The 26,295-nt window shown below is 33.6% G+C and overlaps 2 protein-coding genes and 1 long non-coding RNA gene across 4 annotated transcripts; 1 reads left to right on the plus strand and 2 right to left on the minus strand.

Annotated features, from left to right (window-relative positions):
• Positions 1 to 229: 229 nt before the first annotated feature.
• LOC148313183 (uncharacterized) lies at positions 230 to 14,088 on the minus strand. Of its 2 annotated transcripts, none has more exons than XM_088266529.1 (7): positions 14,046 to 14,088; positions 10,753 to 10,822; positions 8,794 to 8,894; positions 6,086 to 6,281; positions 4,172 to 4,339; positions 1,038 to 1,265; positions 230 to 438 (listed from the first exon to the last, which is right to left on the minus strand). In XM_088266529.1, the coding sequence occupies exons 2-7, from the start codon at positions 10,816 to 10,818 to the stop codon at positions 286 to 288; spliced, it is 912 nt and encodes a 303-aa protein (XP_088122655.1). In that variant the 5' UTR covers positions 10,819 to 10,822; positions 14,046 to 14,088; the 3' UTR covers positions 230 to 285. The 2 variants fall into 2 exon arrangements, with proteins under 2 accessions (XP_088122655.1, XP_088122645.1); XM_088266519.1 differs by having other exon boundaries at positions 14,022 to 14,088.
• A 1,700-nt stretch (positions 14,089 to 15,788) lies between these two features.
• On the plus strand, positions 15,789 to 17,447 carry LOC148313184 (uncharacterized). Its single transcript, XR_015838142.1, has 2 exons — positions 15,789 to 16,615; positions 16,698 to 17,447. It is a non-coding gene; the product is annotated as an uncharacterized LOC148313184 (long non-coding RNA).
• A 447-nt stretch (positions 17,448 to 17,894) lies between these two features.
• LOC148313185 (uncharacterized) lies at positions 17,895 to 24,655 on the minus strand. Its single transcript, XM_088266540.1, has 7 exons — positions 24,577 to 24,655; positions 23,355 to 23,424; positions 21,613 to 21,713; positions 20,883 to 21,078; positions 20,074 to 20,241; positions 18,691 to 18,918; positions 17,895 to 18,126 (listed from the first exon to the last, which is right to left on the minus strand). The coding sequence occupies exons 2-7, from the start codon at positions 23,418 to 23,420 to the stop codon at positions 17,974 to 17,976; spliced, it is 912 nt and encodes a 303-aa protein (XP_088122666.1). The 5' UTR covers positions 23,421 to 23,424; positions 24,577 to 24,655; the 3' UTR covers positions 17,895 to 17,973.
• Positions 24,656 to 26,295: the final 1,640 nt, after the last annotated feature.

The raw sequence follows: 26,295 nt of genomic DNA on the forward strand, positions 1-26,295 counted from the left end.
CAATAAGTGGCTTGATATTTATTTTCAATACATTTTATTATATTTTTAAACTTCAAACGATCTCCTGAAGTTTTTTTTATATTTGACGTTATTGAAAAGAGTGAACGATATGTAATACCGCTTTTAAAGTGGTATTACACAAAGTGAACAATGAATGATAAGCAAAGAGTTACCACACAACAAAGTTAACAATGCTTTTAATATACAAAATACATACAAAAACGCTCAATTTTTTATTATGAAGTTTCTTTATTGTATCAATGTGTCGTTTACATTTGATAATAATTACTGGCACTTAGTAGCAGCCAAGAAATTCTTGTCGTTTTTAACTCTCAATGCAATATCCACATTGTACAGTTTGTACAACTCTGCAATCCTCTGTAGTCGGTCGTAGCAGCAACACTGTTGAATTTTGGGACTCAGTTGCAGATTGATAGTCTGTAAAAAAATCATAGATAATAGAAATATTGCGGATGGATCTCATAGTCGAGCAACAAACTAGTAAAAAGTATAAAATTTGTCCAATGCGCGACCATGTACCGGCTTCACAAACAACTAAGGGTTGATGGTCCCAAGAGTGAACAATAAGTATGGAAATAGAGGTAAGAGCGCCGACGCAGGAGGTAAAAATATCTTTCCCAACCTTAACCAGTTGCTAGTTTATCCCGAGCATCACTTGGACAAGGAGTTTGTGTTGTATTGATGAGTCCGAGTGTTGTTCGTGCAAATCGTATTCCAACTTGGTGGTATTGATTTGCCTGAGCCAAATATAATAATGTTTGTATTTGTTTTTATTGACTAACCCGAACAGCGTTCGGGTAGTCCTGTTTCGAGTTGTTTGGTGATGATTTCCTGCACCGACAAATTTTCTTGCCAAAATTCGACTGTTAAGCGGTTTAAATTAAATTGAACGGATAGAAATACTTTTCCCATCCTTAGCGTGTATTAACAGGCTGATATTAATCAGGCTCTTCTAGTCTCAAAAATGTGCCATTATATTTTTAATTCTAAATAATGTGTTTTTCATTAAGTCTCACCTCGATAATGATATTCCAGTCTGACTTAAAGAAAAGTCGATTTCCACTATCAGTCATTGCATAAGTGCTGATAGCCGCCAGGAACTTGTCGGAGTAAACTGGAGATTTGTATAATTTAGTGACCAACTTTTTCAGTTGAAACATCTGTCCTTGAGTGTCTGTAATTTGGTCCCAGATTCCACAGAAGTCATACACGTATCCGTTTTTATAACAAGAAGTTTGTGGGACCTGGAAAAAATTTGATCCGCAATATGACTTATTAAACAATATGGCAGTTTAAAGTAGAATCTTGATCGCGTCTCCTCATACATACCTGCCAATTATTTCGACACCTGACCTGACCACTTTTTCAAATATTTGATATACTTGATCATAATCATCTGTTCAAAATGTAATTTTTATTGTCAAAACAAATAACGCGTTGAAAGCGGAGCTTAGATGACCGTTTGTAGTTATTTGCTGACAATTGAGCAGAAGTAACATTGTATGTAGATCACACAGGACATGCTGGAAACTGTGATCAATGATCCCAACTTTCTCAATACGCTTCCTGTGATTTCTGGATTTTTTCCCAGCTAAAAATGCCTTTGAAAAGGACCAGATTTCAGACCACAGAAGTCAACATGAACATTGCGACGAACCACCTGGCCGCCATACCAAAAGAGTCTTTCCAGCGTTGCTTCCAGCAGTGTCAGAACTATTGGGAGAAGTGTGTAGCAGCTCAAGGGAACTACTTTGAAGGGGATTGGTGTCATTTAATTGTATCTCAATAAATGTTGTTTTGATGAATAAAAGTCTGAATTTTTTTAACAGACCTCGTATGTCAAATGTACAAGCATTGGGAAATAAAACATGTTACAAATGTTTATACATCAAACATGTTTTTTTTTAGAATACATTAAACATTGGAATTTGTTTTTTTTGTTTAAGAATACATATTGAAAAAATATATTTATAATTTTTTAACTCCACATTTCATTAACTCTTTTTTCCAAATTTATTTTGAAAAAATAAACTATTTTTTCAATACAAAAACGGTGTTTAAAGTAACAAATTTAATTACGTTAAATGTTACCTGTTAACATATAATATGTAAATTAAAATGGAGTTCTACAAATTTAATGCCAAATCTATAATTAAATACTTTCTTATATCTTCGTTTTTAATTCTGTCATACAATGATTTTTCGTCTGAGGGAGCGCATTTCAACTATGTGAACAGGATTCGTGAACAAATATTCGGATATGACAAATTGCGAATCATGACTACATTACTGTACTTTTGGTAAGGCTGTATAGTAAAATCAACAATGATTTCAGGTTAATAGTATTTACACACTGGGTTTTTCCAAACTATTTCATTCATCAGAAAACCACATTGATGTTATGCAATCTAAAAGGTTTAATGCCTTTTCACGGAAAAAATAATTTAATTTAAACATATCGACCATACAATACAATTTAAAAAATAAATAAATAAATGGATAAATGAACTACAGATATTACATTGGCATTGCTGACCGATGTGGTCAGCAATGCAAATGTGCTCCAAAGAGCAAGAGCAAGACAGCTGCTGACTGATATCAAGGTCCGGAAGGTGTCCTATCTGGGGCATGTGCTGGGAGGAGATAAGTATGAGCTATTGCTCATAAAACCTGATCATAAAAGGCAAAATAGAGGGTCTACGAGATGTGAATAGAAGTCAAATCTCTTGGCTCCGGAATATACGAGATAGGATGGGAAGGGAATTGAGATAGTAGGGATATTGGACGGGGATCATGACCATCGAGGCGCTGTTTATAGCTGCCCAAGGCAAGGACAAGTACTCTGAGGTGATCAGTTGACATCAGGGGAACCTGACATGACATATGTGGCTAGGTAAAGATATAAATAAACAGTTTTAACAACGGATATATAAGTACGTCTTCTTTCCATACTATATATATGCACCGGTAGGATTCAGCCGGTTCAAACTGGTTCGCTAGAACCGGTGTCTAAAATTTTAACCCTTTGTTGTTATACAATTTATCGATTGGGATCATGTATAGGAGCACGCTCGTGTTACTTGGTCCGCCATGTCGTAAAAATATTTGATCCTCACAAAGAGAAAAAAATATTGGAAAGATGAAAAAAAAATAGTGGAAAAATTCATTTAAATTATTGCACTTAGCAAAAAGAATATTGTGAAAGATAAAATATGCTTCAGCATTTAGAGCAGGCCTGGCCAACCCAAATAGCATCCCGGGCCGCATTGGTGACTTAAACTTTCCCAAGGGCCGCATACAGACATAAGATTTTTTTTATAACAACGAATTTCATACTTATTGATTTTTTGTAATAATTTATATTACAAATAATTTGAATGCGGAGGTAATCAGAAAGTAAAATCATGGTAATTGTGAAGAAATAAAACATTACTGTGACCAGAAATGAGTAGAAAACATACGATGAACCAACAAAAAAATTATTGATATAGTAATAAAAATTTTAATTAAAAATACTAACATTTTTATTTTAATAAAAATCAATTTATAAATGACCACTCAGTTTGAGTTTTGAATTTCTCTTCGCTTACTTAATTTTTATAAATCTATTTCAATAGTTGAAATTGCCCACTTTAACTGGTTTTTGAGATTTTTAGAGATTGCGTTAAATTGGCAATGCTGAAGAGCGGGCAAACGGATATTGTTCACAGTTTTTATAACAACATGCATGAATTGACTCATAGAATACTTGAGGACATAAATTTTGTTGATGCATCAAACCGTGTATCTCAAATATATCACTGGTTTAAAAATATATTCTTCACGTAAGGGCGTCGCGGGCCGCATGCGGCCCGCTGGCCGCGAGTTGGCCACCCGTAATTAAGAGCATTCTCAGTTATAATACGAAAGTTCAGTTTGATTGGACAGGAAGAGAATTGTGAAAGTAGGAATATTGGACGGGGATCAGGACCGTTGAGGCTCTGTTTAGAGCTGCCCAAAGCAAGGACAAGTACTCTCAGGTGATAGTTGACATCAGGGGGACTTGACATGACACATGTGGCTAGGTACAGATATTAATAAACTTTTTGAACAAGGGATATATACGTACCCCTTCTTTCCATACTTTATATAGATGTGTGTATATATTTACCTGAGGATTGAGAGAATTATTACACTTGATGGAATCGCATCCCGATGCAAATCGACTACTTGCTGCAGCCAATTCGTTTACTTTATACATAACCCCTTCATACAAGTCAATGGCTCCCTGAATTGTCGAGTCATCTTTCTTGATACATTTCGCAGATGCATTTATAAACTGCAACAAAAATAAAATAATATCATTAATTGATTTGGCTGTCACTTTGTGGTAAAATCTATCTATTTTAAATTTAAGTTTTACCTAGTAAATACCAATATTTCTGACAATCTATTGTGACACGTATTTCGATGCATTCCCTGTCATTTTCAAACACCGTAGACGTGTTTGAAAATGATGCGGAATGCAAACATCATAATAGATTTAAAAGTAAAACTTAAATTAAAAATATAATATTTAGTTTATTGTTTCGGCATTGACTTTGTGGTAAGACATGTCACAATGATTAAGGAAACACTTGTTTTTATACCACTTGAGTTTTGTTAAAGACTACTAGTTTCGGAAGCTAAATTTCCAACGTCAGATCTGAATAAGAACTAAAATATAAAATAAAAAATTCTTCTATAAATAAGGAGAGAAGAAAGTTAGGGGGAGGGGGTTAGTCAAGGGGCGGAGTTTGAAAACAAAGGAAAAATGGAAAGCAATGGTGGAGAATTTTGAAACAATATATTATTTAACAAATTATTGTTAGAATTTAGGTTTTTTTGGATTTCTAAATTTTCCAAATAATTCATCATTTGACTTTTCTGTGGTACAAGGTGTAAAAATTTTAATTTATGAGAGTGGAATGAGTGATTTGTATCTATTATGTGATTTGCGAATTCTGAAAAATAGTTACTAACAAGACCGATGTTCTTTAATTCTTATCTTTAAATTTCTCGCGGTTTGGCCTATATATTTAATAAGGATGAATATATTTATAAGGATGAATATATTTATTGATAATGAAACCATAGAAAAGGTTGATGAAATGAAATATTTGGGCATAATACTAGATTCAAAATTGACATTAAATGCAAATTTTGAACACGTTAATAAAAATATATCAAAAAAAATATTTTTCCTTAGTAGATTAAGGAATAAATTAAATAAAGATACTGCAGAACTAATTTACAAAACAATCATTCTTCCACATATAGATTACTGCTCAACAATATTATTTTTAGCAAACGAAGGAAATTTAAATAAACTAGAAATTATACAAAATAAAGCGATGAGAATAGTTCTTAAGAAAAATAAATATAGCAATGTAAAAAAAATGAGAGATGAACTAAAATGGTTATCTGTAAGAAGAAGACTTAAATTTAATATGTTGATATTTATACATAAATTTTTTCACGATAAATTACCAAAATATTTTAAGGATAAAGTTGTCTTAAACAAAAATTGTCATGAATATGCTACTAGACAAAAGGATAAAATAAGACTACCATTATTGAAAAGAGCTGAGTCGCAAAATTGCTTGATGTATAAGGGTTTAAAAATGTATGATGAGATGCCTGAATGTATGAAGAATGAAAAGTGTCTGAAAGAATTTAAAAATAAATGTCTAAGTTACTGTAAGGAAATGTTAATATATAAAGATGATGTAAATGTATATAATAGTTTATATTAGTTTTAATATAAGCTAACTTAAGAAATATTTTTTTTTTAAAAAAATTTAAGAAAATATGTTTTTTATCGCAGTCTCCACACGAAACTAGTAGTCTTTAATAAAACTCAAGTGGTATAAAAACAAGTGTTTGCTTAATCATTGTAAAAATAAAGCAGTTAAGCTTTTCCTATTTCCAATTTTTGAACTCTTCTTCTCTCTTCTCCGTGTTACTTCTCATTAGTGAGGGTCCCAGAGTCAAGCCATCCAAGTGTAACTCTGTAACTGTAATTTGAAGATCTGATTGTACTTGCCTCAGCGTAAGGGCAAAGACTTGGTGTTTGGTAGATGTAGGGGAGCAACCGCAGGACTTTGTACGAAGCGACCACAGCAAAATTGTTTTCTCGAGAACCTGCTCCGGATGCACTCATTTTAGTAATGAGACTTCGAAATTCTTCACCAAGAGAGGTCAACGGCATATTTTGCGCCCATATCTTGGGAACCAAGGTACTAAAATAAAAGAAGTAAATTTTATAAGTGATTTTTTCACTGTCATATTTATTCAATATTACCCTGGACTGGTACCTGAAGCGGAGGGCTGATCACCTTTCCTTCATGTGTAAACCATCAAGATAACACTGCGTTTATATGACGCAGTGCCCTATGCACCATTGGGGTGCGGATAAGGGTTTTATTATTATTTATTAAATTTTATAACTATATACAGTGAAACCTCTATGTATCGTTTTTAAAGGGACCTATTAAAATAAACTATGAATGCGGGAAAACAATGAATGCGGGATTAAGAGGTCAATACGCAAATAGATACGACCGAGTAAAGATACCGTCCTCCCAATCTGCATAACCATTCGCAGGCTGAAATTCTAAGAAGAATACATGTTTCAGATGCAAATGTATTTATTTAAAAAAAATACAAACCTGTATAGAGTTTTAAAAAATACTTTTGTTTTTTACTGTTTTTTTTATCGTCAATAGCATATTTTCGGCTTCTGGTATCGGTTACACAAGCTTTCGATAGTTTCTATCCCATACGTTGCCGTTGAATGTAAGAAAATTGGAAATAATGTAAAAAAAAACAGACAAAATGTATCAAATATTGCAGCTTAATTCGAACGATAAATGCGGTAAATGGTGATAGAGAAACGATCGATGCGGTTTAGTTTAATATGAAATTAAGTCGGGATAGAAGAAATAAACGCCACATCCGGGAAAACGATTATTTGAGGAACGATAGATAGAGGTCTCACTTTATACATATATATGCTGATATACACATCAAGGTGGAGACTAACCGAAGCATTTCGTAGTAACATCGCTCGCGGCTAGCATCATCGAGCATCCGAAACTATGGATGTAACGCTCAGCTTAGTGTACTGAATGCTCGCATGGTAACGTGTTACATTACGATGAAATGTTCCGGTCAGTCTCCACCTTTAGAGTACATATACACATTCCGCCGATAAAACAGTGTGCGACAAAACCAAGATGGCGGCATTATACCAGTTTTAAAAAAGACTTGATAAATTTAAGTGCTGTGTCTGTGTTTTACAAAGCAACAATTTGATTGTAATATTATAATATGATTTACTTTGTAATTATTAAATTGTAAGGTGTATCTTGAGAATAAAAATAAAACTTCAATATATCGCTCACTCCTTTCAAGAGCGTCATAAATCAAAAAACTTGATTTTTCAGGAGAGCGTTTTTAAAGTTTAAAAATATAATACAATGTATTAAAAATAAATATGAAACCACCTACTGAACTTTTTACTGTGCAACAGATCTTTTTAGGTAAAACGTGAAGGTTTTTTCTCCATTTGTAAAATATTAAGTTTACTTAAAAAAATAATTAAACAATACATTTTCTTCCAAATGCAAAAACAACACTTTCTGCCCTGTAGCGGGTATAATATTAAGTTAAAAATATGCCGCTTTTGTTGGGATATAGCACATTTTCCAGGCATTCCGAAAACATGCACAACTGAAAATTGACGATTTTTTATTTATGACGTTCTTGAAAGGAGTGAGCGATATGTAAATGTTCATTTCTGAACATGTGGTTTACGATGAGAATTAGTAACTTACGATGTTAAACCGTTTCCGTGTGAGTTTTTATGGAGGAAGTATTCATTTGGTATATTTTGGTCTAATTATTTACAAAAAAGGTGATAAATAAAATTATTAAAATAAAAATAAAAATTGTGAAATAATTTTAAAACTCTCTCTCTGGTCTCAATCCTGCGGATTGGTCTGCAGCAACAGATGATATCTCCTTCGCCATTCTCGTCTATTTTCGGAAGCCCTCTTCAGCTCCTCATACGTCGAGCAGCCCATATCTTCCTATTAGTCGCTTAGGCATTCGCGGCGTGGGCATCCTCTGTTTATTCCCTCAATCGTCCCCTCTGTTATTTTATGCAGGAAACCCTCTTGTCTCAGCATGTGGCCGATCTGTACGGCGCGTCTTTTGGAGACAGTCGCGAGTAGGTGCTTCCTTTCATTGATTAATCTAAGTTTATAATAATATAAATATTATTTTTTGACATCTCATCAAAGATGAAGAAGAATATGAAAGTCTGGGTATTTACGGGGCTGACGACCGTCATAGGCTGGTTTAAGTGATCACTTTACACACGTGTAACATTCACCAATTCTACCCATTATTGACAACCACACTACTCAAATTCTCGGAAGTTCTATATATATGAACCAATTTAGAAACCTTGTTCTTGAATCGCTAGAACTTCACTAGAGACATCTATTGGTGAGATGTAAAGAAGCTTTTTACTAAGCAGAAACTCTTATATTAGTATGTGAGATCCGAATCCTGGATTATTATCACACACATGAGAAACGCCAGATAATACCATTTTCATTTTTATTATTAAGCTTATAATTTGACCAGATAATTTATTTACAACATTTTGAGATAATTCAGATTTTGTGAACAAGTATTTGGACACACTCAAAATGTTGTAAATAATATAAATGTATACATATATACCTTAAGACAGCAACTCTGTCCTCGCCGCTTACATTTGGGATGGTATAGGAGCAGTTACAGCATGTCTTTCCATAATTATTAGATGTTTGAGAATTAGCGACCTGGGTAAAAGAACATTAAAAAAATTAAATCCACTTAATGTTTTACAGAGTTATTCAGATTTTAATAGACGATTTGAAAATTTAAAAGTGTATTGTTTAATTTAAAAATTTAAAAGTGTATTGTTTAATTTTTTGTCCGCCTCCGTAGTGTAATGGTCAGCACGCTCGGCTACCGTTCTGGAGGTTCCGGGTTCGATTCCCAAGAGGGGTAAAATAAATATTAGTGATTTTTTCACTGTAATATTTATTCAAAATTACCATGGACTGGTACCTGAAGCGGAGGGCTGATCACCTTTCCTTCATGTATAAACGATCAAGATAACACTGCGTTTATATAACAGTGCCCTATGCACCATTTGGGTGCGGATAAGGGTTTATTATTGTTTAATTTGAAGCATTGATTTATACAACTTTACAAAATTTGAGTAATTTATATGTTATGATACCATGATAATATAAAACTGTGTATAAACTGATCACTTGAACCAGCCAATGACAGGTCAGAAGCCATGCAAATACTTTGACTTCCATATTCTCATTTTTAAAGCCTTCTTCATCTATGGTATGTTGAGATATCAATAAAAATCTTGAATTAAAAGAAAACAGTGAATTTTTAAAAGGATTTAAACTTGTACAATGTCTAAAATAATATTTCATTAATTGATTCGGCAGTCATTTTGTAGTAAAATCTATCAATTTTTAATTTAAGATTTACTTAGTAAATACCACTATTTACATAGTGGTATTTTCTAAGTAAAACTAAAATAAATTAAAAATAAAATAATATTTTTCATGACGTATCTTTAAACAATTTATCAAGTTATTTATATTATTTTTTGATATCTCATCAAAGATGAAGAAGAATATGGAAGTCTGGGCATTTACGGGGCTGACGACCGTCATAGGCTGGTTTAAGTGATCACTTTACACACGTGTAACATTCACCAATTCTACCCATTATTGACAACCACACTACTAAAAATCTTGGAAGTTCTATATATATGAACCAATTTAGAAACCTTGTTCTTGAATCACTAGAACTTCACTAGAGACATCTATTGGTGAGATGTAAAGAAGCTTTTTTATTAAGCAGAAACTCTTATATTTGTATGTAATTTGGACACACTCAAAATGTTGTAAAGTTATTTATTGTATGAAAAATTGAAAACTTTCGAGTTCAATTCATTGAAACCTATTCTAAGCATATTTTTTAATCTAATTTTATAAACACCTTTTATCTTCGTATCTTATCCTGTATATCTTCAGTAAGCAAAGAGTCTAAGAAACGCAACTTTGAAAGTTTTCAGTTTGCACTTATATTAGTAGTATGAACAAATTCAATTTGTAAAGTTTTTTATGCATAATAGAATAAATCGTAGTCATACAGGAGAAAAAAATCCCAAAGGATTTTAAACTTGGAAGTATAATATCGTCGTCATACAGGAGACAGTGACCAACTACCAAAACGTAAAATGCTCAGGGGGGCCATTTAAGTCACTTTTGCTTGGCAAGAAAATGAACACCAATGCAGTTAGTCATTTTTAACAAGTCAATATATTATACTATCAAGTTTAAAATCCTTTGGGATTTTTTCAGGGCAATATAAAGCTAGTAAGATATCAAATAGTCGATGATCACGTTTTTGTAAAACAATGCACTTGGTCACTTTCTCCTGTATGACTACGATATATTGTCTTGTTAAAAATGACTAACTGCATTAATGTTTATTTTCTTGCCAAACAAAAGTGACTTCATTGCCCTCCTGAACATTTTACGTTTTGTTAGTTGGTCATTTTCTCCTGTACGACTATGATAAACAATATAATATATATAAACAATACATATTACTACTACATACCGTTATGCAATGAAATGCAAATACTGCTGCAATGGTGACAAGCGCAAAATTGAGAAAGGCACCCATTTTCCTAAAAAAAAATACCAAATAGAATTAACAAGAAATAAAAACACCATTGTAAGGAACAATATCTCGACTCGCTATGTCTAACTGCTGGTCAAGTCACCCGCTTGGCCCAAAAATGTATTTTTCTAAATAATTTTAGCCTTAGTTTATGTGAAAATAAATTGCTAATAAATTGCTAATAATAATTGCTAATAAATTATATTATGCAAACAGAAAGGCATTATTAACACATTGCTTGTGGGAAACGCTTAAAAAGGTATTTTTCATACTGTTGGTAGAGAGCGGGAGAGACTTACTTGAGCACAAGAGATCCCAAAAAACATTGAATTGGGTTTGCGGTTACTTGTGATTAGTATAATAATAATAATAAAACCCTTACCCGCACCCCATACGATCCTAATTAGTATACTTATTAAGGTTTATATATCAATCAGTGAAACGGTAGATAAAGCAGTTACTTTCATGGAGACCTATGGGATGATCCCAAAAAGATGGAGAGAAGCTACATATATTATAATAAGCAAAACAAGAATGGCATGGATGTAGGAAGCACGGGACAAGAGGAGATTGAAGGTGTAACTGAAGGTGTATCTGCACCCAATAGTGCATAGGGCACTGCATCATATAGAAGCTGTGTTATCTTGATTATGAAATACACGAAGGAAAGGTTATCAGCCTTGCGTTTCAGATACCAGTTCAGGGTGATGTAAATAATTATTCAACTGAAAAATCACTAATATTTATTTTGACCCTGTTGGAAATCGAACCCGAGACCTCCAGCATGGTAGCCTAGCATGCTGACCTACTAAGGAGGTGGACACAGATGAATACAGACTGAAGAAAAAAAAAGAAAAAAGTTACTTTTAACTTTTAATGTTTTTTTTAGGATACGCGATTCGCATTGAATTTAATATTGATTATGAAACACAAACACATAACAAATGGATGATTTTATTAACTACACATGACATGTATTTCGAATATATAACAGCACTTATTTAAGCTTCACATAACTTACACCTGTAGATGTGATATAGGTCAAAAACTCGGGAAAATATTCTTTAAAAAAGTACCATCTAGTCACAATGAAAACCTATGTTCGGACAGATTGAACTAATTATACCTTCAGAACAAACTTTTTCTATATGCCAATATAGGAGACTAGCTGACGATTGATAAAACTATATCACGTTTTGTAATAAAAATATATAAAAACATTAACTTTCAAGATTCCCACGACTCCAATATAGTATCGTCTTTACAAGTACATAAATGAAACTATAATACGTCATGTATATATATATGTACATATATATATATATATATATACATATATATATATATATATATATATATATATATATATATATATATATATATATATATATATATATATATATATATATATATATATATATATATATATATATATATATATATATATATATATATATATAAATATATTGTCCGCCTCCGTAGTGTAATGGCCAGCACACTCGGCTACCGTTCTGGAGGTTCTGGGTTCGATTCTCAAGGGGGGTAAAATAAATATAAGTAATTTCTTCACTGTAATATTTAAGCGGAGGGCTGATCACCTTTCCTTCATGTGTAAAATGATCATGATAACACTGCGTTTATAAGACACAGTGCCCTACGCACCATTGGGGTGCGGATAAGGGTTTTAATAAAAAAAATAAAAAAATTTTAAAATAAAAATAAAATAAAAATATATATATATATATACATATATATATATATATATATATATATATATATATATATATATATATATATATATATATATATACATATATATATATATATATATATATATATATATATATATATATATATATATATATATATATATATATATATATATATATATATATATATATATATATATATATATATATATATATATATATATATATATATATATATATATATATATATATATATATATATATATATATATATATATATATATATATATATATATATATATATATATATATCTTCCCGCCTGCCAATTGCAAAAAAACCAGTTGTGACCAAGATTTGGTCACAACTGTTGTCAAGAAAAGATTCAGTTGGCTTGGCCATGTACTGCACAGCCTCCCGAGAGCCTTAATCAAGCTCGCCTCTTACAAGGCATCAGGTTCACGCCACCCAGGAAGACCACTGTTGACTATTCATCGGCAGTTCTCGTCAGGACTTCGGGACGCGGATCTGACTTGGGAGGATGCAAAGGAGCTGGCAGCCAACAGAAAAGCTTGGAGATAGTTTGCGGACACATTATCATACACCCTTTTGCCGCACATTCGTTATCTTATGGAAATTCAGAGTACCTGTCCTTCGAACTGATAATGCGCGGAGTTCACTTATGTTTCGAATGGCTACTGAGCACAACTCATGTTTTAGTCAAGTTGACATTTTTAATTGCGGAAAATCTGTGTTTTAAAGTCGAATGGTGAGCATATTGTCCTCTCAGGATCTTTAAAAACTATGCTTCTCTGCATTGTATGTATGTCCCTACTAGAATCAACATCACACACACACACACACACACACACACATTCATTCATTTGCTAGATCTACACTAAATATTTTGTACTAATCTTTATGTTTCTGTGGTTAACTATAATTGGCTTTTAATTTTTTTTTTTTTTCAAAAATGTTAATAAAATTAGTATATAACCACTCACTGAGATTTTTACGTCTACCGGTTTCGAGACGTACCCGTCTCTTCGTCAGGACAATCACTAACACAGCATGCAAACAATACTACCCTTCACCACCATAGCACCATTTACACACTCAAAACTACACAAAATGCCTAACACGTGTCAGATGTGATAGACATTTTGTGTAGTTTTGAGTGTGTAAATGGTGCTATGGTGGTGAAGGGTAGTATTGTTTGCATGCTGTGTTAGTGATTGTCCTGACGAAGAGACGGGTACGTCTCGAAACCGGTAGACGTAAAAATCTCGGTGAGTGGTCATATACTAATTTTATTAACATTTTTGAAAAAAAAAAAAAAAGTAAAAATGACTAACCACAAAGTAAATGCTTTAAATATTAATAATATTGAGAATATTATAATTGGCTTGTTTAATGTATATATTTTTTTGTTTTGTTTTACATATGTTGCAGATGTAACAAATAAAAAAAATTAATTGAAAAATAAAATAAAAAATTACTTTTTTGAACGTTTTGGATAATACCTTTTGAAACAGTACAGACACTGGAGACAACCAAATACGAACTAAATGGTAAAAAATGCGTTCCAATAGACAACTACTTGTCAATCGTTGCTGCGTATCAACTCTTATACCGTATCTGTAAATGAGTTCAATAAAGTAGAAATCCTAAATTATCAACTTTTTGCAATTATATATAGATGGTGTCATTGTGTACGAAAAAAGGTGTTATCTTCAAAGAAGAAAAAATGTCAAATTTTATGTAAAGAAAAAATTATTATATAAGTTATTGACAATATTTTTGGTAGATTCATATCTTTGTTGTCAAAATATATAATAAGACTGTTAGCAAAAACAGATTGGTGTGACGTTCTATTCTCTCTGCTTACCCCTGCGGAGAAGCGGCGTGACGGAGATCCCATGCTGTGCCATTTGCACTATTTGGTTGGGGATGGAATTATGAAACAATCCACTAAAATTAAATTATAAATGTACCTGCAAATGTATGAAACGCCAATCCACATTCTTCATAACTGTGACGCACTCGCTCGCAAATGAAGTCACATCCTTGGAGGACCACTACTAGACTCCGAGAAGGTGAAGCTCTTACCACCAAGACAGGTCGTGAGCTACATTACTCACATAGGTCTTGAGAGTGAGCTATGATACAAACGGAGGTCACAATTGACCTAATATGGTCGCAGCGACATAAGGGATGCCAGATCCCTTAACCTCATAATTAAAATAATGAAAAATAAAATAAATTAAGTTTTTAAAATTATTTAAAAAAATGTTTTTTTGAGTTATTCCCTTACTGAACTTGCAATTCGATATGAAGTCAAATTTGCACAGCTGTAAATTATTTATATGTGCAAATTTTAATCGCATATTACGTCAAGAAACTGGTTCATATTTAGAGTAGCTTGTTCAATTTAAACAAGCTTGCATAAATTTCTTAGCAATTGTGTAAATTTTACGTTGCCTCTTCTTATTTACTTATTCTTCCCATTATAACACATTGCTTAGATCATGTATATTCCACTCCTAAATCCATAGTTCATAAGGAACTGTCACGAGAGGTGGTATCATACATGATAAAAATAGTGAAGGACATTGGTAACATAAACAAGCTAGGACACAAAATGCCGAACCCTCTTCTAGCGGAACGGAAGGCCTGCTGATGACAGACAACAATCCGGCTTCTCCTAAGGAGCTTGTCCATTTATCGCCTGTCATTTTAAAACATGAATATTCAGTCAGCAAAACATAAATCTAGCAAATGAATAATTTAATTGTGTTTTAGTATTTTTTAAAACCCTTATCCACACCCCAATGGTGCATTGGGCACTGCTTCATATGAACACAGTGTTATCTTGATCGTTTACACACGAAGGAAAGGTGATCAGCCCTCCGCTTCAGGTACCAGTCCAGGGTAATATTGAATAAATATTACAGTGAAAAAATCACTAATATTTATGTGACCCCCCTGGGAATCGAACCCGGGACCTCCAGAACGGTAGCCGAGCGTGCTGACCATTACACTACAGAGGCGGACAATTACCATTACGGTTTTAGTATTACCGTTTACAATACCTCCAACCAGGTCAGCAGGAGGCAGTGTTAGGAAGTAATAGTGATAGGTAATCCATTACTATATTACATTACTATCGTATTCGACAAATTCACAGGTACCTCTTTAAAAGCGAAGTAATGAGCGACATTTCGCATAACGAGTTACGACATTCACCTGTGAGCCGGGACTTCCACGCCAGTCAAAACAATACTTTTTTCTCTTAACAACTCCACTCCTTTCAAGAATGTCATAAATCAAAATTCGTCAATTTTGAGTTATGCGTGTTTTCGGAATGCCCCTAGAAAATGTACTTTACTCCAGCAAAAGCGGCATATTTTTAACTTAATATTTACCCGCTATAGGGCAGAAAGTGTTGTTTTGCATTTTGAAGAAATTATTAATTGTTCTTTTCAAGACCATCGTAAGTTAGTTGTGACTGACCCATCGATCAGGAACTTTCTTGTCAATTAGTGAAATAGTGTATTATTTCGTTGTGTGTATTGTGCAAACAGTGTTGTGCAAAAGGCAAGACCATTTTTAATTATTGGCTTTGTGTCAAGAAAGTATTATTTTGTTTTGTGTCAGTATTGCAAAGAAAACTAATAGCGTCCTGTCTGGTTTATATTGATTTATAACGTTCTTGCACAGTAAAAGCGTGATATCGACTGTACTATTTCAACTTATGACACTATTGTCAATATAACTTTCTTCCTTTTACAAAGCGGATTTGAACTAATTTGTTTTATGACACTTTTCCAAAGAAAAATTCGTCCACTATAAGGAAAATGTGCAGTTTATTTAGAAATGTGTCATTATTGTCAGTAAAACAATCTACTATTTGCAAGTTGTTACAAATTGCAGCATGCGTCTTTCTGCACTTGTTCAATTATTATTTTACGTTTGTCCTTTCTACATTGATCATTATGACTTCTCGAGGGAAAAATGTTGATAAAACTAGCATTAAAAGATGTAAAAGAATGCCAAAAAGATGCTTTATGTAGAATTACATCCGACAGTAAAGGTAAAAAAAATTGTACATGTACTATGTAAATATGTAAATGAAGTTCGTTAATGTCTTTATTATATTTTGTGATTGTTTTTAGGAAAACCTGGTTACCGAGTTAAAAGCAAACTCGATTTCAGTGGTGTCAATGATGATAATCTTCAACCGGCAACAAAGAAGCCGAAAACCGATCAAAGAAAAACATCTGAAGATGTTATTTTCTATTCTGATAATTGCAGTGGACAGCAGAAGAACTAATTTATGTTAGCTGCATACATTTTTGCTGCCCGCAAATACAATATCGATTCAAATTAGCACACGTGTTCTTGGTGCTGCGTAGCATACTTGATCCCTCCATCCTCAAAGAGGTCTATTACGCTCTGTTCCAATCTGTAATTCTACATGGAATTATTGGCTGGGGCGGAGGTGCCATAACTACGCTAGACCCAATTTTCAAAGCACAAAACTTATCTTAAGAATAATAAATAAGCGAATCTCGACACACCCATCCAATGAGCTATTTACAAACTACATGGTACTAGACGTACGGCAACTGTTCGTCAAGGAAGTACTGATTCACTTCTGGAATAAAATGGAAAAGGTAAGAACGCAACAAACTATTCGAACCCGGGCAGCATTAAATAAAAACTATATTGGCCCAGCCGTTAAAACAAGTTTTGCTCAAAAAAAATTTTCATTCCTTGCTCCAAAAATATTTAATTTGCTGCCCGAAACCATTAAGATTTCCAGAAGTGATCAGGTCTTTAAGAACAGTGTCCGTCGATGGTTGCTTAACATTGGAAGGGACAAGGTAGAAAGTGAATTAATTAAAGTCCAGGTTAAACTATAATTATTTTTGTATCTCCTGTATGTTATGTTTATAATCTAATCATTAAAAAAATATTATTAAAAAATTTAAAAAAATAAAAATAAGAATATAAATTTTGTATTATCATGTTAGTATTCGGCTCAACACAGGCCATGCCTAAAGAGCCGTAATACGTATAATAAATGTATATATGAAATGAATATGTATATTGAATGTATATACATATTCATTTCATATATACATTTAACCCAAAGGTTATACAATATCTATGTTAATACATAGATATTGTATAACCTTTGGGTTAATACAATATCTATGTATTAACCCAAAGGTTAAGAACACAAACACTGTCCATATCATTCATCATTCACTTTATGTAATACCACATTAATCAAAGTGGTATTACACAAAGTGAATGATGAATGATAAGGAGAGTGTTATATTACCATACCACAAAGTTAACAAAGCTTTTAATATACAAAAACATTTAATTTTTTATTATGAAGTTTCTTTATTGTATCAATGTGTCGTTTACATTTGATAATAATTACTGGCACTTAGTTGCTGCATAGTAACTCTTTTCGTTTTTAGCTTTCAATGCAATATCCGCATTATACAGTTTATACAACTCTGCAATCCTCTGTAGTCGGTCGTAGCAGCAACACTGTTGAATTTTGGGACTCAGTTGCAGATTGATAGTCTGTAATAAATCATAGATAATAGAAATATTGCGGATGGATCTCATAGTCGAACAACAAACTAGTAAAAAGTATAAAATTTGTCCAATGCGGACCATGTACATGGTCGCAAGAGTGAACAATATATATGGAAGTAGAGGTAAGAACGCCGGTGCTGGAGGTAAAAATACCCTTCCCGTCCTTAACCAGTTGCCAGTTTATCCCGAGCGTGACTCGGGCAAGGAGTTTGTATTGCATTGATGTGTCCGAGTGCTGCTCAGGCAAATCGTATTTCAACTTAGCGGTATTGATTTGCCCGAGCCAAATATATTAATGTATGTATTTTTTTTTATTGACTAACCCGTGCAGCGTTCGGGTAGTCCTGTTTCAAGTTGTTTGGTAATGATTCCCTGCACTGACGAGTTTTCTCAGCAAAATTCGACAGTTAAGTGGTTTAGCATCAATCGAACGGATAGAAATACCTTTCCCATCCTTAGTGTGTATTAACAAGCTGATATTAATCAGGCTCTTCTAGTCTCAAAAATGTGTCTTTAATTCTAAATAATGTGTTTTTCATTAAGTCTCACCTCGATAATGATATTCCAGTTTGACTTAAAGAACAGTCGACTTCCACTTTCAGTCATCGCATAAGTGCTGATCGCCGCCAGGAACTTGTCGGAGTAAACTGGAGATTTGTATAATTTAGTGACCAACTTTTTCAGTTGAAACATCTGTCCTTGAGTGTCTGTAATTTGGTCCCAGATTCCACCGAAGTCATACACGTATCCGTTTTTATAACAAGAAGTTTGTGGGACCTGGAAAAAATTTGATCCGCAACATGATTTATTAAACAATGTGGCAGTTTAAAGTAGAGTCTTGATTGCGTCTCCTCATACATACCTGCCAATTATTCTGACACCTGACCTGACCATTTTCAAATATTTGACATACTTGATCATAATCATGTACGAGGTCTGTTCAAAAAGAAATTTTTATTGTCAAAACAAATAACGCTTTGAGGGCGGAGCTTAGTTTGTAGGTATTTGCTGACAATCGAGCAGAAGCAACTTTGTACGGAGATCACACAGGACATGCTGGAAACTGTGATAAAATATCCCAACTTTCTCGATACGCTCCCTGTGATTTCTGGCTTTTTCCCCATCTGAAAATGCCTTTGAAAGGGACAAGATTTCAGACCAGGGAAGATATCATGAACATTGCGACAGACCACCTGTGCGCCATAAAGAGTCAAAAGAATCATTCCAAAAGAGTTGCTTTGTTGAGAATCGTTGCTTCCGGCAGTGGAAGAAGTGATCTTCTTCCGTTGGGAGAAGTGTGTAGCAGCTCAAGGGAACTACTTTGAAGGGAATTAGTGTCATTTAATTGTATCTCAAAAATTATTGTTTTTGTGAATAAAAATTGATTACTTTTTGAACAGACCGCGAGGTCTGCTTGTACATTTGACATGCGAATGTCAATTTTACAAGCATTGAGAAATTAAACATGTTAGAAATGTGTATACTTCGAAATATGTTAGAATGCTACACATCCCATGGACCGATGTGGTCAGCAATGCGAATGTGCTCCAAAGAGCAAGAGCGGGAAGACAGTTGCTGACTGATATCAAGGTCCCGAAGGTGTCCTTTCTGGGACAGGTGCTGGGAGGAGAGAAGTACAAGATATTGTTTATAAAACCTGATCATAAAAGGCAAAATAGAAGGTCTACGAGGTGTGGGTAGAAGTCAGATCTCTTGGCTCCGTAATATATGAGATTGGATGGGAAGAGAATTGTGAAAGGCTCTGTTTAGAGCTACCCAAAGCAAGGACAAGTACTCTCAGGTGATAGTTGACATCAGGGGGACTTGACATGACATATGTGGCTAGGTACAGATATTAATAAACTTTTTGAACAAGGGATATATACGTACCCCTTCTTTCTATACTTTATATAGATGTGTGTATATATTTACCTGAGGATTGAGAGAATTATTACACTTAATGGAATCGCATCCCGATGCAAATCGACTACTTGCTGCAGCCAATTCGTTTACTTTATACATAACCCCTTCATACAAGTCAATGGCTCCCTGAATTGTCGAGTCATCTTTCTTGGTACATTTCGCAGATGCATTTATAAACTGCAACAAAAATAAAATAATGTCATTAATTGATTCGGCTGTCACTTTGTGGTAAAATCTACCTATTTTAAATTTAAGTTTTACCTAGTAAATACCAATATTTCTTAAAATCTATTGCGACACATGTTTCAATGCATTCCGCATCATTTTCAAACACCGTATGACGCGTTCAAAACATAGATTTTAAGAAATAGTGGTATTTACTAAGTAAAACATAAATTTAAAATAAAGTGGTTAACAACAAGCTTTTCCTATTTTTAATCTTTGAACTCTTCTTCTCTCTTCTCCCTCTTACTTCTCATTACTTAGGGTTGTGACCCTTGTTGAAGCAATGACTCTTCTCCAGTTATCCCTTGACTGTGCTGCACATAGCTCTTCAACCACCGAGGTGCCTGCTGCTGCCTTAATTTGATCGGTCCATCTTGTGAGGGATCTTCCACTCCCTCTCTTCCCCTCCAGGCTGCCAATCACAACCAGTCGTTCCAGGGTATCCTCATTGCCACGAGCAACATGTCCAAAGAGCTGAAGAATCGGTCATGTACAGACACTGGCCAGAGTCAAGCCATCCAAGTGTAACTCCTGAATTATTGAACCGCAAAATGTAATTAATTTATTTATTAATAAAATATGTTTAAGCTTGCCTCAGCATAAGGGCAAAGACTTGGTGTTTGGTAGATGTAGGGGAGCAACCGCAGGACTTTGTACGAAGCGACCACAGCAAAACTGTATTCTGGAGTACCTTCTCCGGATGCACTCAGTTTAGTAATGAGACTTCGAAATTCTTCACCAAGATAGGTCAACGGCATATCTTGGCGCCATATTTTGGAAACAGAGGTCCTAGAATAAAATAAATAAGTCAATTTTATATTTATATAAAACATACATTTGTTGATAATCACGTTAGATTACATATACACACCCCGCCGATAAAACAGTGTGCGACAGAGAAAAACCAAAATGGCGGCATTATGCCAGTTTTGAAAAAGACTTGACAAATTTAAGTGCTGTTGCTGTGTTTTACAAAGCAACATGAGTATTTTCAGTCTTATATTATAATAAGATTTATAACAAGTAACTTGGGAATAAAAATAAAAAATAATTTGTAACTTACAATGTGAAACCGTTTCCTTGTAAGTTTTTACGATGGAAGTATCCATTTGGTATATTTTGGTCCAATTATTTACAAAAAAGGTGATTAATAAAATCAAGATTTTGTGAAATAATTTTTTAATATAAATATATATATATATATATATATATATATATATATATATATATATATATATATATATGTATATGTATGGTGTGTGGGTGTATTAACATGTAATTAATGTTTTTATTTAATGTTCTAAAAAATATAAATGTACAAACCTTAAGGCAACACCTTTGTCCTCACTACTTATATTCGGGATTATATAGGGGCAGTTGCAGGTTTTCTTTCCATAATTATTTGATGTTTGAGAATTAGCAACCTGCATAAAAATATAATAATAATAATAAAAAAAGCCTTATCCGCACCCCCAATGGTGCATAGGGTACTGCTTTATATAAACGCAGTGTCATCTTGATCGTTTACACATGAAGGAAAGGTGATCAGCCCCCCGCTTCAGGACCAGTCCAGGGTAATATTGAATAAATATTACAGTGAAAAAAAATCACATATATTTATTTGACCCCCCTGGGAATCGAACCCGGGACCTCCAGAACGGTAGCCGAGCGCGCTGACCATTACACTACGGAGGCGAACTACACTACTCTGAAAAATATAATAAACAAAAAAATTTATGAACTAAAATTTAAAAAAATTAAATCCACTTTTGTAGTTATTCGGATTTTAATCGACGATTTGAAAATTTAAGTGATTTGATTAATTGAAGCATTCATACAACTTTCCGCAATTTGTATAATGTAGATGTTATGATACCATGATGTTATGAAACTGTGTATAAACTAATCACTTGAACCAGCCAATGATAGGTCGGAAGCCATGCAAATACTTTGACTTCCATATTCTGATTTTAAAAGCCTTCTTCATCTATGGTATGTTGAGATATCAATAAAAATCTTAAACTAAAATAAAACAATAAAATTTTAAAAGGATTTGAACTTGTACAATGTCTAAAATAATATTACTAATGATGTATCTTTAAACACTTTGTCTTCTTCTTCTTCTTAGTGTATGCCTTGCAGCCTGTTTTTAAGAGGGATTAGCCTTCTGCGATGTCGATTCCCAGCTGTCGATCCATCTCTTTGGTGGTCTGCCTTGGGGTTGGTCGTGCTGTGCAATGTGGGGGAGTCTGGATGGTTCCATTCTCCTCACATGAGCATACTAGTGTCTTCTTCGTTGCCTTCCCCACCCAGTGACATCTTCCATCTTGCATATTTCCCTTATCCTGGTGTTCCTTATTCTAACCCGTTGACTCTTGCCAGATATGCTCCCTAGAATCTTCATTTCTGACACTCACAAAAATCACAAAATACCGAACCCTCTTCTAGTTTATAAAGTTATTTATTTTATCAAAAAATGATAACTGAAATAAGTTCAATTCATTGTAACCTATTCTTACTAAATTTTTTAATCTAATTTTACAAAAATGTGTTTATTTTTAGTAAGCAAAGTGTTTAAGGCAACATTGAAGGTTTTCAGGGTGCACTTATTTTAGTAGTTTGACCAAATTCAAATTGTAAAGTTAGGTGTGAATAATAGAATATATCGTAGTCATACAGGAGAAAGAGACCAAGTGTATTTTTTACAAAAACGTGATCTTTGACTATTTGATATCGTACTAGCTTAATATTGCCATGAGAAAAATCCCAAAGCGATTTTAAATTTAAAAGTTTAATATATTGACTTATTGAAAATGACTTACTGCATTGGCGTTTATTTTCTTGCCAAGCAAAAGTGACTTAAATGGCCCTCCTGAACATTTTACGTTTTGTTAGTTGGTCACATTCTCCTGTACGACTACATATGTGTATATATATATATGTATATATATATATATATATATATATATATATATATATATATATATATATATATATATAAATATATACATATTTATATATATATATATATAAACAAATAAATTATACATATTATTACTACATACCGTTATGCAGTGAAATGCAAATACTGCTGCAATGGTGACAAGCGCAAAATTGAGAAAGGCACCCATTTTCCTATAAAAAATACCAAATAGAATTAATAAATAATAATAATTAAACCCTTATCTACACCCATATGGTACATAGGGCATTGCGTCATATAACGCAGTGTTATCTTGACCGTTTACACATGAAGGAAAGGTGATCAGCCCTCCGCTTCAGGTACCAGTCCAGGGTAATATTGAATAAATATTACAGTAAAAAAATCACTTATATTTATTTGAACCCCCCTAGGAATCGAACCCGGGACCTCCAGAACCTATAAAACACTTGTAAAAAAGTTTTAAAAAAAACGGAAGAGAAAGAAGATGTTTCTGTAGAAATTAAGTGGGAAGAGCGAGTTCAGATCGAGTGTTGAGGATAGCAGCAGACAGCAGCATAAACGGGATCAGACCCCCAGGAAGACCACCTAAACGATGGAGGGATAGCTGGTCTTCCACCTCCCAGGAGCGGACAGGAGAATGAGAGGACAAAGTCCTAAAAAAAAGAAAAGAAAAAGAAGGTAGATAAAACACGTGTGTTTTATGTTTTGAGAGAACCCAGACCTCCAAAGTGATGGCGTGACAGCTGGCAGCCCACATTACAAGAGACAGATAACGGAACAGACAGATCCGAGGATCTATAAAAATGAAGAAGAAGAAGCATTTTTTTCTTATTTCACCATTCAAACATCTGTGTCGCCTATATTCAAAATCCGCCAGATCCATGTAAGTCGATTTTACAAAAAATGCAAAATTCTCCAAGCAACATTAACGTTTAAAAAATGTCTAACTTTAGATAAAATATTATGAAATAGAGAATTTTCCCATTTTCTTAGAAAATTTTTCAGTATTAAAAAAAACCACAAGACAAGCCGATAATGACTTCATCTTAATTTTTGACCTATCCCCGTTCTCTGATTGGCCGATATGGGTCAGAAGGGAAGTTCCATGAATATAGCGGAATTCGAAACGCTGTTTTTAAGTATTTTTTAGCAGGGTTTTCAAGTATGCAAATATTTTAAACAATAAAACCCACAATTGGCATTCCGATAGAGTATTTATTTTAAAATCTTATAAGGTTAGATCTGGCGGATTTTGAAAGTAGGCGACACATCTTTCATATACAGTTTTGCCGCACATTCATTATTTTATGGAATAACTGCTTTTTGAGCGTTTTGGATAATACCTTTTGAAACAGTGCAGACAGTGGAGACAACCAAATATGAACTGAATGGTAAAAAATGCGTCCCAATAGACAACTACTTGTCAATCATTGCTGCGCATCAACTCTTATACCGTATCTGTAAATGAGTACAATAAAGTAGAAACCCTAAATTATCAACTTTTTGCAATAAATATAGATGGTGTCATTGTGTACGAAAAAAGGTGTTATCTTCAAAGAAGAAAAAATGTCAAATTTTATGTAAAGAAAAAATTATTATATAAGTTATTGACAATATTTTTGGTAGATTCATACCTTTGTTGTCAAAATATATTATAAGAATGTTAGCAAAGACAGATTCGTGTGATGTTCTATTCTCTCTGCCTACCCCTGCGGAGAAGCGGTGTGATGGCGATCCAATGCTGTGCCATATGCACTATTTGGTTGGGGATGGAATTATGAAACAATCTACTAAAATAAAATTATAAATATGCCTGCAAATGTATGAAACGCCAATCCACATTCTCTATAACTGTGACACACTCGCTCGCAAATGAAGTCACATCCTTGGAGGACCACTACTAGACTCCGAGAAGGTGAAGCTCTTACCACCAAGACAGGTTGTGAGCTACATGACTCACGTAGGTCTTGAGAGTGAGCTATGATACAGACGGAGGTCACAATTGACCTAATATGATCGCAGCGACATAAGGGATGCTAGATCCCTTAACCTCATAATAAAAATAAAAAAATAAAAAATTATTTTTTTAAATTATTTCAAATTTTTGAGTCATTCCCTTACTGAATTTGCAATTTGACATGAAGCCAAATTTGCACAGCTGTAAATTATTTATATGTGCAAATTTTAATCGCATATTACGTCAAAAAACTCGTACATATTTAGAGTAGCTTGTTCAATTTAAACAAGCTTGCATAAATTTTTTAACAATTGTGTAAATTTTACGTTACCTCTTCTTACTTAGTCGTTCTTCCCACTATAACTTCTCAGCATTGTCCACTTTGCCTAGATTATCTGTATTCTTACTAGATTCCACTCCTAAATCCATAGTTCATAAGGAACTGTCACGAGAGGTGGTATCATACATGATAAAAATAGTGAAGGATATTGGTAACATAAATCAAGCTAGGGCACAAAATGCCGAACCCTCTTCTAGCTGAACGGAAGGTCTCCTGATGACAGACAGCAGTCCGGCTTGTCCTAAGGAGATTTACATGGTTTCCTCCCAGCAATGAGCAAATGCTGAGAAGTTCCTGATTGGCCCACATTAGATTATCCCTCCTGTTCCCAACACAGATACAAATAAAAACGTATTGAATTAGCTAGAAGAAAAAAAAACATTAAATGATCTATAAACCTTGTACATAATAAGCAAGGTAAATAATAAATGCAAATCCCATCTTAAATTTTTTTTTAAACTCCTAAATCCAAACACATAAAATTTTCGAAATTTCTCTGGAAATTCAAATCTTTACAGCCAAAGAAGAAAATAAATTCTGGATATACCACATTGTAAATCAAAACTTGGTCAGTTGTTTGTTACTGCTCTATCAGGAATCTATTTCTTCTTCTTTTCCTTCATGAGCCCTCTGGCATCCTCATCTGGATATAGGCCTCTTCCCCTTCTTTCCATTTCCTTCGGTTGGTTGCTGCTTGCACCCAGTTTCTACCCACCACAGCTATTATGTCGTCGGACCATCTCTTTTGGGATCTTGCTTTCCTTT

The sequence above is a fragment of the Brachycentrus maculatus genome, unplaced genomic scaffold, assembly GCF_059751285.1.
Source record: "Brachycentrus maculatus isolate JH-2025_06_01 unplaced genomic scaffold, ASM5975128v1 h1tg000017l, whole genome shotgun sequence".
Lineage (NCBI taxonomy): Eukaryota > Metazoa > Arthropoda > Insecta > Trichoptera > Brachycentridae > Brachycentrus > Brachycentrus maculatus.

Excerpts from the sequence above, each read along its gene's own strand:
- LOC148313183 (XM_088266529.1), bottom strand. The coding sequence starts at position 10,818 with ATGGGTGCCTTTCTCAATTTTGCGCTTGTCACCATTGCAGCAGTATTT. Across the intron at positions 1,266-4,171 it reads ATAATTCTCTCAATCCTCAG|GTCCCACAAACTTCTTGTTA; the intron begins GTAAATATATAC and ends AATTTTTTCCAG. Across the intron at positions 439-1,037 it reads ACTGGAATATCATTATCGAG|ACTATCAATCTGCAACTGAG; the intron begins GTGAGACTTAAT and ends ATTTTTTTACAG.
- LOC148313185 (XM_088266540.1), bottom strand. The coding sequence starts at position 23,420 with ATGGGTGCCTTTCTCAATTTTGCGCTTGTCACCATTGCAGCAGTATTT. Across the intron at positions 21,714-23,354 it reads TTGCATTTCACTGCATAACG|GTTGCTAATTCTCAAACATC; the intron begins GTATGTAGTAAT and ends ATTTTTATGCAG. Across the intron at positions 20,242-20,882 it reads GTCTTTGCCCTTATGCTGAG|TTTATAAATGCATCTGCGAA; the intron begins GCAAGCTTAAAC and ends TTTTTGTTGCAG.